The sequence below is a fragment of the Typopeltis vanoorti genome, chromosome 1, assembly GCF_054136105.1.
Source record: "Typopeltis vanoorti isolate ZY-2024b chromosome 1, IOZ_Tvanoo_1.0, whole genome shotgun sequence".
In the NCBI taxonomy this organism is placed as follows: domain Eukaryota; kingdom Metazoa; phylum Arthropoda; class Arachnida; order Uropygi; family Thelyphonidae; genus Typopeltis; species Typopeltis vanoorti.
The window spans coordinates 123,608,803-123,626,156 of record NC_143549.1 but is presented as its reverse complement, the minus strand read 5'-3'; the positions used below and the strand labels follow the sequence as shown (position 1 = coordinate 123,626,156).

The 17,354-nt window shown below is 36.1% G+C and overlaps 2 protein-coding genes across 2 annotated transcripts in view; both read left to right on the top strand.

The window, feature by feature from the left end:
* The first annotated feature begins 4,475 nt into the window (after window positions 1-4,475).
* Window positions 4,476-11,483, top strand: LOC150110380 (SCAN domain-containing protein 3-like). The gene is made up of 3 exons (XM_090397073.1): window positions 4,476-4,486; window positions 7,583-7,633; window positions 11,108-11,483. Exons 1-3 carry the CDS (start codon window positions 4,476-4,478, stop codon window positions 11,481-11,483), a joined length of 438 nt encoding a protein of 145 aa, XP_090253199.1.
* A 3,924-nt stretch (window positions 11,484-15,407) lies between these two features.
* Window positions 15,408-17,354, top strand: part of put (activin A receptor type 2 punt) — a 212,732-nt gene continuing 210,785 nt past the window's right edge. Inside the window, exon 1 of the mRNA XM_090393363.1 lies at window positions 15,408-16,279. Coding sequence (XP_090249489.1) covers window positions 16,210-16,279 — 70 coding nt within the window. The 5' untranslated portion in view covers window positions 15,408-16,209. The remainder of the gene's footprint in view (window positions 16,280-17,354) is intronic.

Genomic DNA, 17,354 nt, shown 5'->3' with positions numbered 1-17,354 from the left:
AGTCTGTTTTCAAATAATTGTTACATTAGTGTGACATAACTCTGGTTTTTCGGAGACTCCAATAAATTTCATTTCTACTCTTAAGATATTGAAAAATGATTGGGCTCTGAAATCCGTTGTATTATGTACATTTCAGACTAGAAAAAATGTAAGCAAAATATAAGTAAATGTAACTGAAATATTTAGCTCTAGAAGTGGTGAAGGAACAGAAGACAGGAAATTAATGAAGTCTGTTTTCAAATAATTGTTACATTAGTGTGACATAACTCTGGTTTTTCGGAGACTCCAATAAATTTCATTTCTACTCTTAAGATATTGAAAAATGATTGGGCTCTGAAATCCGTTGTATTATGGTGTTTTACAGTATAATACTTAAGAAATATATTCGTCTTAGTTATCGGGTAGTTGAATTATTTGTTTTCAAGAGTGAGGAAATATAATCAAAGAAACAATAACAACAACAACAAGAAAAAAAAAAGACAAAGACAAATGCAAGTTTCTTCCATAACTGGCTTTTACAAATATTCATGCAAAGTAATATTCGAGTCCTCAGCGTTTGTAATAAAGAAGTAATAACAATGCACATACTCAGATTGCCTACAGCAGCAAACTACAGTAAACATTATTCATTACAAACCAAAATTAATAAAAATAGCAAGTTAATGGCTACTGGAACGTATAAGTCACCTTCAAAAAGAAAAGTCGTCATTAGGAGAAACTTAATCTTTTTTTAAGGACTCTATAATAGTGATAATTCGACCAATGATCGAGAACATTAATATAAGTTATCGATCATTGGTCGACTTACCGTTAAGTAAGATAGCCGAACGGGCTATTCTCACAAGGGTTCAAGAGGCAGCAGATATCAACCATGTCATTCAAGATGAGCAATTCGGCTTTAGGAAATATCACTCCACAACGCTACAAATTTACATAGTTGTCCAATATATAACTCAAGGATATGAATGGCACCAACACTCTGGCGCAGTTTTCTTGGACATCACTCAGGCATTTGATAGAGTGTGCTATCACGGACTAATTTTTAAACGACACGAAGTTGGTATTCCATTACCACTAGTTCTACTTATCAAATCATATCTAAATAACAGAAAATTTAAAATAAAACTCAACGGTATCAGATCCACAGAGAGGAGAATCACGACCGGAGTCCCTCAAGGCTCTCTGCTATCTCTCCTACTCTTCTCCATATACATGGCAGATCTCCCCAAACTGTCCCCAGGTATTACCGCTCTATATGCCGATGACATAATCATTATAGCCAGATCCCTCCGTCCACACCTGGCCACAATCAAGCTGCAGAAAGCAGTCAATGAATTGGAGGATTAGTACACCAAGTGGCGTATCGCAATTAATCCAAACAAAAGCTCTGCAGTACTTTTCACCAGACGTAAAGCAGAACCGAATACAAGCATACAAATGTTTGTTAAAATCATCCCTTGGCGCAATTCTACCAAATATCTGGGAGTTCATCTTGATAGACGTCTAAACTTCAAGTCATATATGGATAGTGTCGCCACTAAGGCAAGTCAGACCATAGCACAGCAATATCCACTTTTGAATAGGAACAGCTTCCTAAGCATAAGCAACAAAATCCTCCTTTTCAAATCGGTAATCAGACCGCAACTAACTTACGCCTCTCCAACACGTCTTTTAGACGTGTTGGAGAGGCGTAAGTCTAGGTCACAGGTCACACGACTAAAAGCAACATCAACTGACTTCAGATAATACAGAATAAATGCCTAAAAATGGCATTTATGGTTCATCAGAAACATCCAGTTACATCAAGAAGCCAATGGTCCAGATATTAACACCTACATGACAGGCATTGCGGAGAAATTATTCACAATCACGGATAATCACTCAAATCAGCTAGTTCGACAGGCAGCGGACTGCAAGCCCTCGGATCGTTTCATACATAAAAAACCGAAATCCTCCATCGCAAGAAAAAGCTGATACAGCCTCAATGCTCACAATGAGCGGGTAAATTACCCACAATCTAAAATCCAGATGAAGGGATAAAGAGTCAAGGACTCAGTCCATCAATCAATGAAGTTCAAAGTTCAAAGTTCGACTTATCGTTATTATAATTTAAGGTTTAATAACTGGATATCAGGAATTTTTTTTGGTTAGCTGATTAAGTATTATTTATTCATCATCATCAATCATGCATACCAAGGATTTAGGCTTAGCATGACTGTTAGAAGTCATCGTTTATTATTTACCAGTATTATTTATTAGTTTTATTTATTTAGTTAGTTAGTTTTCATTTATTTAGTTGTTGTTTTTTTCTTAACAAGAGGAAATGCTAATGACAATAATTATTTTAAACATTTAGCTTACAAATTGAATGGTGCTACTTGCTGGAATGTAGATGTATATTTTTTTTTTTGAAGATAGCCTCCATGTAAAAGGCGAAACGCTGAATTTTAATCTTATTAATGTTTTTTTTTTTAATCTCAAGCAGTAGTTGAGTCCATACAGCCAGTATAATAATAATAATAATAATAATAATAATAATAATAATAATAATAATAATAATAATAATAATTTCTTCTTTTCATTTTGTCCCAGAATTTCACTTGACTTTTCTGTTGCAACTAAGTCGTAATTTTCTACCTGGATATAACGCACATGACTTCTGCCAGATGTTTTACTCAAACTGTGATACATACGTCAGTTTTATGAAGTCATCATTCAAAGACAATAAAAATTTGTTTTTTCTTTCTTACACCTCATCAAATAATGTACGCATTGTTAAGTTTGCTTATTGTAAAACTGTACGTTGTCTTATAATATTAAAATTATAAACTAATCGAAATATTAAATAATAAAACCGAAATAGAAAAGAAATACTGGAAGACTAAATAGGTATAGCTTAATATATTTATTATTATTATTATTTGACACCTCCAGGGAGTCCATAGACTCATCGAGAGTGGGCACCTGATCTACAACTCTATCTCCACCAACCTACCGCAACTACACCAACGCTATCTACGCCGATCACCACCACTAGTATTTCCACAGACAATCACAAACATATATATAATAAAGATTAGCTTCAGAAAAAAGAATAATAATAAAAGAGATAAAACAAAAAATAAATGCATTAAATTACGATAAAAAAATAAATAAGTAAAAACGATATCCTTGCAGTTCTTTATAAAGAAGAAATAATAATGAAAAGTCAAATGAAATTATCTTAAAGAAAGCAAACTCCTTTATGGACTGCATTTTAATTCAAAATTAAAATTTAATTACGGTAATTTGTTTTTTATATATACAAAAGATGGAATGATCAATTCCTTAATATTGATACTGCTGTTCTGTTACTTTTTTGCACTGTTGCATGATTGCTGTGCTCGTAAATGAAGTAAGTTAAGAATGACAATTTTTAGATCATAATTCCTGGTTTAAGTAAACTATTCCCATTCACGGTGCTATTATGTTATAGATTTGCAGACTTCTGTTGGTAATGGTCATATAAAAAAAAAAATACATTCTTTGCGATACGTGAGTCTTATTGCTTTTAAGGTCGCGCAGCAAATATTGTTCTGAGGTGGAATGTTTCAATATCCAAAGGACATTGGCCATCCCGCTGCTAATTTTATCCAGTAGGAAGAGAAATAGAGAGCAACCTCTTTTCTTGATAGACTGTCCCAAAAATGCACTTCGAGATTAGAATTTATCCGTAAGATCATGGAAGATAACAGTTGTCTACATTTATCTTGTAAAATAGTTGTTTATTGTCAATATAAAACCGTAATCACAGAAGCGATGCATAGAGAAAAATGAAGAACACATCCACTTAAACCAAGCAGAATGTTGTTGTTGTTGTTCTCCTGTCAGTCTTTAAACAGTTATTGTAAAATTTTGCTATGCAAAATTTCTTGAAATTTAGTATTTGGAAAGGTTAATTAATTACAATAATTAGTCAAATCATATTATTGTAATGTAATTATTGCAATGGTCATATAAAAAAATATATTCTTTGCGATACGTGAGTCTTATTGCTTTTAAGGTTGCGCAGTAGATATTGTTCTGAGTTGGAATGTTTCAATATCCAAGGGACATTGGCGAATTCGGCGAATTCTACTAGTGTAGATTTTAGTGTTTTATACTGTATTTAGTATTTTATCACATATTTTTATTAAGATATTTTAATATTTACTATACGTTTAAAAAGGCGCCAGAAAGGGCAAGAAAGGTAATGCTAAAAAATGCAGGCGAGAACAAGAAGATTAGCCCTGCCAACGAAGTTATTGTGCACATGTAAGAGGTTAACAACGAAAATGAATTAACCGCCAAAATAGCGAAGTTAAAGAAGATCATCACAGAGACAATGCAGGAATTTCAAAAAGTTGAGAGACGTTTAAATGAGCATAGGAAGAAAAAGAAAAATGAACAGGAAAATAAGAAACAACAAAGCAAGGAAACAGGTAAGTCAGGGAATAATGAAAATCAGGTAAGTGACGTAAAATCGATAGTATTTTTCCTCGCTATGATAAAAATGAATTAAAAAGAAGGGTTATGATGGCAAACGATTCGATGCGTAGGCTATAGAAGGAATGGATGTGAGTTTTTTGGATGTGTGGAGTGAGATTGAGGGAAGATTGGATTTGTATAAGAGGGATGACCTACACCTGAATGCGTTTGGTATCAGGAGTCTGGAAAAAGTAATAACTGGTATGAGACCTAACACAGACAGTCAGGAAAACTGAATTATAAAGGAGAGAATGGTGTGAATGTGAGTGTAAGAGCGACAATGGTATATAACTGTGTTAATGACGGGAATGGAAATGTTGACGAGACATTACGGGTTTGTGTTCATCCGGTTCGGACCCATCATATGTGTGCAAAGATGTCTACATGTGTAAGGCATTATAGAAGAATAGAGATTTGAAAGTTGTCTAACTGTGTCAGGCAGACTGCAAGCAAGAGTATACAAAAAAACATGCAGGTAGATTATTATATCTGTACACGAATGCTAGCAGTATATCAGAAACAAAGGAGTAGAGTTTGTTGCCTTAGTCAATATGTTGCGACCTCAGATTGTCGGATCTAATGTGACCTGGCTATCAGAATCAGACCTACTAACTGGTATCGAGTGTCATGGATGCAGTATTTTTTGGAAGGATAGAATAGATAGGAGAGAAGAGGAGAGGGGCGTGCTGCTAATGATATTGGATGACTTAAATCCAGTTACAGTTGAGACCTATGAATGTAGTAATACTATTAACAATATTTCATGTGGCAGTGAGTTTGAAGCCATCTGGTGTGAGGTGGAATCTAACAAGGCAAATTACATAGTGGTGTGTTGCTACAGACATGGTGGATCAGTAGCTGGTGATGAAGAAATGCATCACCAAATAGAAAAGGTGAACCGAAAAGAGTAATCATAATGGGAGACTTTAATTGTCCAAATATTGCCTGGGTAGCATTAGAATCTCATGAGAAGAATGAAAATGCTTTTATTGAGCTGTTGCAGGACAACTTCCTCAAGCAGCATGTGACAGAAGGAACTCGAGGTCAAAGAGTGCTAGATTTAATTATAGTGTCACATGGTGTAACTATTCTGCCTGCAGTTGGTGACAGTGATCATTTCGTACTCACTTTCTCTGTGCCTCTACCTGCCTACCTACCTAAACTCCAAATAGTGTACAATTTTCTCCACAAATAATAAACATTGAATTTAGCTGCAACTGACCAATATGGTGGAACAAGGAAGAAGTCGCGTTTGGTTGCAGAAATACGACTTTCTCATTTGGATAAAACATTTTCCCAATGTTTTACATTGGGATGAATCCAATGTAAAACATGCCCATTCGCACAGAACTACAGCTGAGAAAAGCAGTATTTCCCACTATTGCATTCCTAAATTCAGTAATAGTGATCCATGTTTTTATATTAAAACGTGATACACAAGTAGCATAGCCTTATCTTCAATGCAGAAAGGTTCTCAGAATAACGAACAAATGAGTTTATCGACTTGTAGCTTTTTTAGAAGCATTAGCCCACATTGGGAGAATTTCTAGTAGAATTAGGTTGCATGCAAATATATATATACAACACCTAACAGATCCAAATATTCAGGGTTCCTGTAACTTTCCCTAAATATTTGAGGTCTGGTAATATAATGTGGGATGAACTGCACATTTTGCACTGTACTCAATTTTAAGATACCATGTTCAGCTGAATTGACAGATTTCGAACATGGGATGGTATTAGAGTACATCAATAGTGTTTCTGTCAGTGACATTGCTACCATCTCAGTATACCGAGATCCACCATTGGTTACTCATTCGTAAATCAAAAAATTAATAGCGCAACCACAGCAGGAAAACTACCTAGAAAACCATGAGAGTCACTGACCGAGATTGACAAGCTCCATCTCCGTATGCTTGATCATCCCGCGCGTCCTCAACGATGGACCTCATAGTCAACTTGGAAAATACTGAAGGAACATCTGTTAGCAGAACAGCTGTCTTAAGAGAGTTGCATGACTAAGATTACGATAATAAAGCTGCTGCAAACAAGCCACCATAATACCCCCTCAACTCCAAACGATGTTTGGACTCGTGTCTTTCACTCCGTTCCTGATGATTGCAAAAGAGTTCTGTGGAGCCACAAATTATGCTTCTAAACGTCTCACATAACGGTCGTGTTTTGATATTTCTGTGGAACAATTTGGCAGGACTACATCATCCAACTGTCAAGTTTGGTGGATGCTTAGTAATGGTATGGCATTGTTTCAGTTAGATGCAGCTTTATCCATTGGTGGTGAAAACTATAACATCTGAGGGCTACCTGGATATCCTAGACAAGTTTATGCTTCCTACAGTGTGGAAGTACTTCGGAAGTGACCGATGCATGTTTCAGAACAACAATGCTCCATTTCTCACTGTTATGCTTGTCTGAGACTGCTTTCCACAAAACACCTTTGAAGTGTCGAAGTCTGGCTCAGAGTCCAGACTTCAACCCCACTGAACCTCTTTGAAAGAAATTCGCTTTTGACCACAGCAATCGTCATCGCCATCAGTAATAAGGGTATCATTGCGCGAGGAAAGGAATGTATGACCTATCAAACATTTGTTGAAAGTGGTCGAAAGCATTCCCCAAAGGGGATAGTTGCTGCCAAACAGGCCAAAGGTATTTCGATTCGCTACTAGAAATGTAATTAAACTGCATTTTCTTTAACCGCAACTAGGTGTCGAAAAACATTACATGCGTGCGTGCGTGCGTGCGTGTGTGTGTGTGTGTGTGTGTGTGTGTGTGTGTGTGTGTGTGTGTGTGTGTGTGTGTGTGTGTGTGTGTGTGTGTGTGTGTGTGTGTGTGTGTGTGTGTGTGTGTGTGTGTGTGTGTGTGTGTGTGTGTGTGTGTGTGTGTGTGTGTGTGTGTGTGTGTGTGTGTGTGTGTGTGTGTGTGTGTGTGAGGAGGGGACAGTTCTTATGAACACCTAGATCAGAAACAACAATAAAGCAATTGATATAACCACACAAAAGCACATAACTTTAACCCCCATGTTTCATCAAATTGTAATAATTTGTTCTTTTTCTTTTAGGATATATAAGAAGACATCTCAGAGGTTTAGAAGAAATTCGAAGACACAGAGGTAGGGCCATCATCAAGTTTTTCGTTTGTGATATGGATAATGTAATCCTTACCATGCACCTCAAAAAAGTGAAACTGTTACAGCAGTAGTTCATTCAACAGTTCTTCAAGAATTGAAAGAAGTACTGAAAGAAAAATACTGTGGGAAACTGAGCAGCGGCTTGTGACATTTCCAGGACAAATCACCTGCTGGCTGTGCTCATGAAACTCAACATAGAATGCACAATTTGATTTTTCATTATCTGCCTCACTGACCTTTGAGCCAGACCTGGCCCCATGTTACTCTATTCCTAATTTTAAAGGAACAAAATTTATTACAGATGAAGTTATATCTGCAGCTGAGGACTGGTTGTGCAACAAAGGAAGACTTATTTTCTAAGAGGACGACAAATAATGCAACATTGTTGTAACTATTGTATAACACTTTGTGGGAAATATGATTAATAATGTGTAAGTTACATGGTTCTAGATCAATTCCTTCATGGTGATTATCGCAACTTTTCAGCATACAGTACATAAACAATAAAATAAATTATCTGATTAGCGATATTATTATTATTATTATTTGATTCCTCCAAGGAGTCCAAAGACTCATCGAGGGAGGACACCTGCTCTACAACTCTGTCTCCACCACTCAATTCATCAACTGACCACAATTACACTAACGCCATCTACCGCCGACCACCACTACTTGTATTTCTAGAGACAATCACAAACATCCTTGCCCACTGTGGTTTTCAACCCGCAGCCTTTTGGATGGAGAGCAGATATACTAACTACGCGGCCAGCCAGGCTGGCTAGCGATATTCACAGGATTACTTGGTTATTGAAGAACACACTATCAAGTAGAGATAAGGGAGTTTTTAGTTCTCTTTCTAAAGCCTTAATAAAACCATATATGGATTAATGTGCTCAAGTATGTTCATATGGATTTCATTGGGATGAGGAAGTGGTGGAGAGAATTCAGAGGGCAGTGCCTAAGATGATGAGTTCTCTGCAGAGTTCACCCTATTAGGAGAGTTTTAAGATTTGTGAATTGCAAAAGTTGGTCTAGTGACAGAAAGAGGGATATGATAGAAATATTTAATTTACTCAATGCTGTTTATAGGATTGTTGCAGGGGAAATTTTTCAGAACTTGGTTAGAGGGGAAGAGAATGAAAGGTCATCCCTAGTGGATTGAGTAAGAATGTGGTTAACAATGGAATAAGGTCTAGATTTTTCACCTGGATAATCATGAATAAATGGAATCAGTTACCTGAGTGAGTTGTAAATGCTCTTTCTGTTACTGGCTTGAAGGAGAGCTATGATAGATATTATGTTGATAGATTGAATCACAATAATAATAGATCATCTGCTTTCTGTTATGAAAGAGAATCTCCCTTTCTTTGCTGCTATATTAATTTCTCTCCTTGTCTTCAGTAGTTTTCTAGAGAGCACTAGACAGAGAATCAGTCTCTAGAAATTCAACTCCCTTCCGTGAATTATTTTTCTCCCTCTGAAACGGCATGTGTAGCCCAGTGGAATTGTTGTTTGCATTTACAATGCTCGGCTGCCTAAAGAAAGCCTATTCTGAGTTCAGTTATAGTAGCTGACTAGAATATTTTTTGTAAGCCTTTCTTCATACAGTTCTCCAGTTATTCTATATCTGGCATGGACAATTAAGGTTTTTCTTCCATGAAGCTCGGGTTTTTAATCTTACAACTAAGTAAAATCGATAGTAAAAATGAAATTATTTCAGACAATAATATATAGTGTTGTGTAGTGCGTTGGTGCCCAACCAATGGGGTTGTGAAGGTTTTTCTGTGGGGTCGCCGGGCAGTGGTGAGCTATGAAAATTTTAAAAAGGGAAAACAAATAATGACGTCATTGTGTCCTGCACAGAGATTTGTTTGTGTAAACGTGTAACGATCTTTCGTTCATCGGGTTAGCTTGTTGTGAGGTCCAGGTTCGTGCGCTGTTTGGTGATTGGCTCTACGGAATGCGGGCTTGGCTTGTGATTGGTCGATTCTTAGTGATACATGCGCACTGATTGCCTAGCCTTGTTTCTTGTGGGTGGCAACGGTTTTTCTTCTATACCAGCGAAATCTGAGATTCATAATAAATCGTATGTCGACACGAATCGAATGATCCCTCTTCCAGGAATCTGACGCCCAGCACATTACGTTATTTCCCTTCTTTGGCCAGCCGAACAGTCAGCCAAGAGCAAACAACCACGAGCCGAGCAGTGCTGTAAGGTCCAGACATTATAATCGTCACTGTAGTAGCTCAAGACTATGTAGCTAAACTCAATCAAAATATAATCTGCAGATCGGGATTTTCACTTGTCACCGTCCAGCAACCCGATAACACTATTTAGAAAGGTACGCAAAATTATTTTTTAATTTTTTTATGAATTAAAACCACTTAAGGTTCAGGTACTTAATTTTCGCATTTATCACACAAAAGCAGACATTTTAATTAGGTAAATGTAATTTCATGTAGTTGTTTTGTAACTAAAATAACTGCCTGTAACATTATGGATGTGGATTCAACAGTGTTTGATTTACAGTGTATGTTTGAAAATATTGTTTTGAAATAAATATTTCACATAACTTTATTGTCTACAATAGTATTTCTTATAAATTTAATAAAATAAATGGTTTTAGCCAGTTTTTTTTGCTAATTAATTGGAATCTTAAGTGTGAAAGTTCAAATAAATGTTTTTGCTTTACCTTTACTTTTAATAATTATTTGAACTGTTTTGTTACATTATTTGTGCACATTTGTATTATATTATTTAAATTATTTCAAATATATATTTTTATATTTTTAGAAATCCAAATCCCTCCCCATGGAAAGAAAACGTAAATATTCAGAAGATTTTTTGAAATATGGCTTTACTTATTTGACTAACAGTGGAATAGTGAAGCCACAATGCGTTTTGTGCAAAGTTGTTCTCAGTGCTGAGTCTATGAAACCGTCAAAACTCTTATGTCACTTACAGACGAAGCATTTTGAACATTCTAAAAAGGATTCAGAGTTTTTTTGTGGATATGAAATTAGTTGCAAACGTGAGAGACTTGATCAAACAGGAATCTTACATCATGAATGGACAGCATTACTGCAAGCATCATATGAAGTTGCATTGGAAATTTTCAAGCAAAAAAAAAACCACACACGATTGGAGAAACGCTCATAAAACCCTGCATGTTGAAGATGGTAAAGTTAATTCTTGGGGTTTCCAGCGAAGTAAAGATGCAACGAATATCTTTGTCTAATAATACTATTCAAAGGTGTATAGCAGACATATCCATTGACTTTAAAGAGGAGATTTTGAATGAAATCAAAGTTTCACCATTGTTTACTTTTCAAGTAGATGAGTCAACAGACGTAAGCTCATGTTCTCAGTTGCTTGTCTTCGTGAAATATATTCATTCAGAAGGCATCAAAGTACACTTACTATTTTGTAGTGTACTTGAAAGTACTATTTTGTAGTGTACTTGAAAGTACTACAAAAGGAGAAGATATTATGGAGAAGATAAATAACTTTTTTGTGACTGGAGGACTAGAATGGAAAAACGTCTGTGGGATTTCTACGGATGGTGCACCAGGTATGCTAGGGTCTAAGTCTGGTTTTCAGAAAAGAGTAAAAGAACTTGCTCCCCAAGCGAAGGGAATCCACTGTATGATTCACCGATATGCTCTTGCCTGTGAGACTCTTCCAGCTCCCCTGCAAGAAGCACGTGATTCGGTAATCAAAATTGTAAATTACATCAAATCTGGAGCTCTTGAGAGCTCCAGATTTGATGTAATTTATAATTTTGAAAATTTTACAACAGCCGTCTGTTTAAACAGCTGTGTAAAGACATGAATGCTGATCATGAGGTTCTTTTTTCTATACTGCTGTACAATGGTTATCAAAAAGAAATGTGGTCAATCGTTTTTTCGAGTTGAAAGAAGAAATCAAGTTATTCCTGGAAGTGCAAGGGAAACATGAACTTGCGGCCTATTTTAATGATGAAGCTTGGTTGAGAAGAATCGCTTACCTAGCAGACATATTAGAACAGCAAAATAGGCTTAAGCTGAAACTCCAAGGAAAGGAAACAACTATTATCGAATTTCAAGATAATCTCAGGGCATTTATATCCAAACCTCAGAACTGGTGAAGAAAAGTAAATCTAGGAAACATTGCCATGTTTGAGAAACTGTGCAGCATGGTAGACGAATCTGAAGGTGAAATAAATGGCAAATTGAAAGACGAAATTACTGGGCATCTCGATTCTCTTGAAAACGAACTCCAGCGTTATTTCCCTGAGCTGACAGAACAAGAAGCTGCGCTGGCACGAAATCCGTTCTGTGTTTCCCTTGATGTCACCATCATCGCCGATGAAGTACAAGATGAATTCTTGGATCTGCAAAACGATTCCTTGGCACGGAACTTATTTGATGAAAATCTGCTGACTCAATTCTGATGCGCTATGTATCTGTCATATCCAAATGTCACCATGCTTGCGTTTCGAGTTTTACTCCCCTATGTTTCTACATATCTCTGCGAGAGTGGATTTTCAACTCTTCTTCAATTGAAAACCAAAACAAGAAACAGAATAAATGTTGAGAATGATATGAGGTTGGCATTAACGAACACTCAACCATGAATTTTTAAGCTTGTTAATGAGTTACAATTTCAATCATCGCATAAATATGTCGTAATTTAACATTATTTAGAATTATATTATACTGAAAAATCTATTTTCGATGTGTTTTCAGTTACCCTATTAAAAAGCCTATTTTTAATGTATCGGGGTCGCGGTCACTTTGCCTCTATAAAATGGGGTCGCGACTCGAAAAAGTTTGGGATCCGCTGGTGTAGGGGGATCATAAGATAGTTGCAGTTGTCTGTTATATTGTTCCTTTCCTGGATGTCAATCAATAGTTTTGATTGGCATCCAGGATAGGTATTATGCCAGCTATCAGGTCTGGTTAAGGGTGGGGATTGTAAAGGTGGATTTTATTTTTATGTTTTTTTTTTTTTTTTTCGCCATCTGGATGATTCGTTTACTGTACTAACTCTCATTTTAGAATCAATATTACGTGGGCCGAAAATAGCTTTTAGACTGCTGTGTACAAATATTGTATCCTGACCGCCTGATCACGCTGGACAGCAGATATGTTAAACCAGTCGTTTTTGGTCGTAGTCTGGTTTCTAAACGACACAATTCTATACATTCCATACAATGCTGGGTTTTGCAACATTCACTTATCTAGTAAGTGAAAATCTTGCAGATGAATGTTACACTGTGGTTCACTCTGTGCTGCATGAAGGAAACTGTTGATGTTAGCGATAACTGTTTCTACACAGATATTGGATGTGTGTGTATATTTAGAAATCTAGTTACATATCCTTTCTGATCCAGTCTACAACAAGTATTCTTTCAGTGATATCTCTCTGAACATTATAGAACGAACGAAGAATAGGAGATCGTATAAATAATTCAAGCCCCTGACTTCTACGACAAATATAATTTCCCATTCTGAAACGCTGTTAGCTCTTCCCGTGTATGCATTGTTCGTTATACTGTATCAAAATTATTTATCAGAGAGTGCTAAGATCATAATAGGCCACAAAATTTGCTTATTGCCTAACTGCATCCATTTTCCTGAAATTGCAGGGTTGTCCTCTGACTGTTGATAGTGTATCTAGTTTATATCTCAAATCCTTGCCCGTCCCCATGTTTTGTGATTTTCAAAATCTTTCAAATCACTTATCTTTATTGGTTTATAAAAATACTAATTCAAAAAGCCCACGATCCACATTTTTCTATGTGGTTAAAAAAAATGCTCATGTGCCAATCATTTATCACAATAGTATGATATTATTATTATTATTGTTCCGGGAAACTCCAAGGAGTCGACAGACTCATCGAGGGAGGCCCTAACATCATGTCTGGAACAACTATTCAACATTCACACAGTATCTATCATATCTTGCCTTGAACTCATTCACGTTCGTAGCACCCACAACAGACTCTGAAAGCTTATTCCACTCATTCACCACTCTCCAAGTAAAAAACCTAGCTCTAACACCTTTGTCAACCACGCTCTTGCCCAGCTTCCATGCATGGCCCCTAGTCCTCCCACCACCAGTCATATTTTAAAAAATATCTTCTGGATCAATCTTATTATAAAAACACTTCAGTAATTTCAATGTCTCAATCATATCACCCCTTCTTAACTCCCTCCCATGCACTATCAACTTCTAGTCCTTGCAGGTGTACATGCCATGGCACTGAACCAATCAAACTCCTAATCTTGTCATATTTTCCAGCCCGATAATTCCACATGTACCCTGTCATGATTGAAAATTCTACACCTTTAGCCACGTCCCAAGTCAAGACCCTATGATCACTCTCACCGATTGGTGGCAATGTGGTCATATTTGTTACAGCCAAATCCTCAGATGTAATTACTAGGTCAAGTACTCTCTGACTCCTAGTATTTTCCATTACATGCTGTCGCAGATAGTTATCCCTTAATAATCACATAAAATCCAATTCCTTCCTCCTGTGTGTCCTCTCCTCACTCCAATCAATGCGACCATAGTTGAAATCTCCCATAATAATCACCCTCCTTCCACTCATTTCTTCTATTTGCTTGTGCATACTGTAACCACCATCTTTTCCATAACCTGGTCTATAGCAGCACCCAATTGTATATTTAGTTCTGCTAGCCACAATCTCACACCAAATGGCCTCAAATGTGCTCTTTTCTCTATCCTGCAATTCAACTTCTATTCTCCTTGGCTGGAGCTCATCAGCTATCATCAACAATACTCCTCCCCCATTTTATTCTCTCTGTCATTCCTGAACATACTATACCCATCACATTCAATCCCACTAGCTATACCATCTACAGTCAGCCATGTTTCACTAATACCAATAACCTGCGGTCTGGAAGTGCCAACCATGGCCAAAAACTCTTCCTTCTTGTTCCTAATACTCCTAGTATTAGTGTACATGAATTTGAAACCCCCATTAGCCTCAACCCTACCTTGATGCTTTATATTAACTGTCCCACTCTGGTTTGTTGTCCTTATTTGCTCTAGCATATTATATTCATTCTTACATTCAACTGCCTCCCTAAGGACTGTATATCTACTCCCTCCCCTTAACAAATCTAGTTTCCCTGAATTTGCACATCCACTACATTCAGCAACACTTTCTCAAGTCTTCTTACACTGTAACCATTCAAATGCAAGCCATCCATCTTATATAGATCCTTTCGCCCATCAAACTCACTCCACACGTCCACAAATTCCACACCACTCGTCATACATAACCCACGCATAAAGTCATTCGCAATTATGGCCCTCCTGTTAAACATTTCACTGTCATACCGTGACAAAAGACTAATCATTCTAACTCTCTCACTCTTTTCTTTTGCTACCTCAAACAATTCATTCAGGTCTTCTATCATTTCCATTTTATCTCCTTTTAAATCATTCGTACCTGCCACAACAATCATTTCTTTCACCCTTTCCTTTTGCTCTCTAATAGACTCAGTGTATATATAATAGAACTCAGTTTATATCTTAATTATAAAGTGCATACAAAATATTTTCCCACCATTATATCTCTATATTTCGATATTAGTACACCTTTTAATTTTAAGGTATTAATAAATATGTGTTTAAGTGGATAGAAAAATATTTTCTTAAACTGTTTATAAATATTGATTATCCGGGATCACAACTAGAAACAAAAATACCGCCATTTTGGAACTTTCTCATAGCAGAAAATGAATGTGTCTTGTTTAATTGGTGTTTATTGGCATATTTGCGGAAAGTTTTATGATAGGCGATCATTAACGATATGCATATCTAAGACTTCGTACTTGGTACGACAATTTGTGGTCGTTGGGATTGCAGATGATTGTTAAAGCGTTTGTTTTTCTAATGTTCGTGTGCTTCATCCTGTACTGCGTACATTTCAAGGCAAAAAGCATGGTTTTAGGTTGTATACAATGGCGATGAGGAAAAGTCAGCATTAATTCTTTACAGTGAGTGGCATAGTGTTTAGTTTACTAAAATCGTTCAGGACAGAGAAGACGATTAAAAAAATCTAACGTTATAAAACCAATCACTGAAATCTTACTTTTTGAAGATCAACGACAAAAAAATAAATATTTTTAACCGCGAAGCAAACGTTATAATGGTTTATGCATATGGCTTTAGTTTCTGTGAATTGGAAACGTGCATCTATGAAGTTAATTGAATAAAGAAAAATAAAATAAACAGTGCATCGAAAATGTAGTCCAAAGATTTCACTCCTTTCGTACGTCAGAACTTCACGAAATTAACTTTGAGAAGAGTATAACAGCGGATAAAATTGTTTATATATCCGTTTATCATGAACTTTTATATTTCAGCTGTAAATAATTAAATGTCTGTGCATCACATACCACATAAACTATAGTAATCTTAAGTTTGTAACGCAATGAACAAATATTGGTAGTGAAAATTGGGAAACGATATTTTCACATATCACTCCAGCGAAAACATCTGAAGCAAACCAAAGAGGCCTAACAGCTTGTTGAAAGAAATGGCACATCATCCTTCAAGTATACTTATAATTTTTGAAAGATGCTTTAAATCGCTTGTGCTGTTATTAGGTAAGATATATTACAAATATTTTTATTATTGTGATGGTGAGGACCTTCCTTGTCAACATTGTTGGAGATCCTCACCAAACAAAGTACAGATCAGACCATTTCTTAGGTTTATTGTTTCTACTCTTCTCATCCTCTCAGACAGTGCATTCTATTCTCTATTACTTTTCATTAAAATAAACATGCTTTTCACTCCTTTGTTCATGCACTTATACATCATTCACTAACATCCTCTTTGTTCTTCACTGTTAAGATTTAAGCTAGAAAACTGTTATTTAAAACTGATCTAATCCCAGTTTTCTGCTTAGCATGTTAAGCTCAATGGGCTTTCATGGCAAAGTAACTTCATATAAACTTAATTAATGCCACAATAGTGGTTAATCCTGTGTCTGTCTGCATAGTCTGTTGCATTCTTAGGCTGGTTTACTGTTTAGAAGGATAAGAAGTCTATGTTTTCAAGAGGGAAAAACCCTGCCTCCTCTATGCATGACTAGCAAACTTATCTTTATTTGCAAAGATTTTTCACATCTGAGATAAGATTCGTACTTGTCTTTCTGACCAGATGGCATTGCCCTTTTTAACTGACTATAGAAGCTCTTCTGGTTTGGACCATTAGTATAGTTGAGCGCATTTGTTCAAGCTGCCATATCTGTGATGTCAAGTATTTGATCCACAATTTTATTTTTAAGTAAACACTCAAATTCTTATGTTAAAATTGTTTTGACTACTATCTTGGTCATTTAGTTGATTCCCCTCTCTTCTCCTATACAAAGTAATTCATCCAGCTTTCCCACTATACCAGCCTACCTGTATTTGTTTCAATATATAATTCGCCTCTTCACAAAACATTGTTTCTGAATTGTAAAAATGTGGAACTTTTCTGTAGGTTCAGTGCTGAGAATGCAGTTATTTTTTGGTTCTTGTCTGTTTTCATATTTTGTCTTTTTATTGCTGATTTTCATATGAAATTTTTCTTCAGAGCTGTTTGGCTGAAGACTCATAAATGCATCTACTTGTTTATTTATAGAAAGGTGTTTCATGTAAAATTTAATTTCCATTTATTTTTTTAAGAGGATAA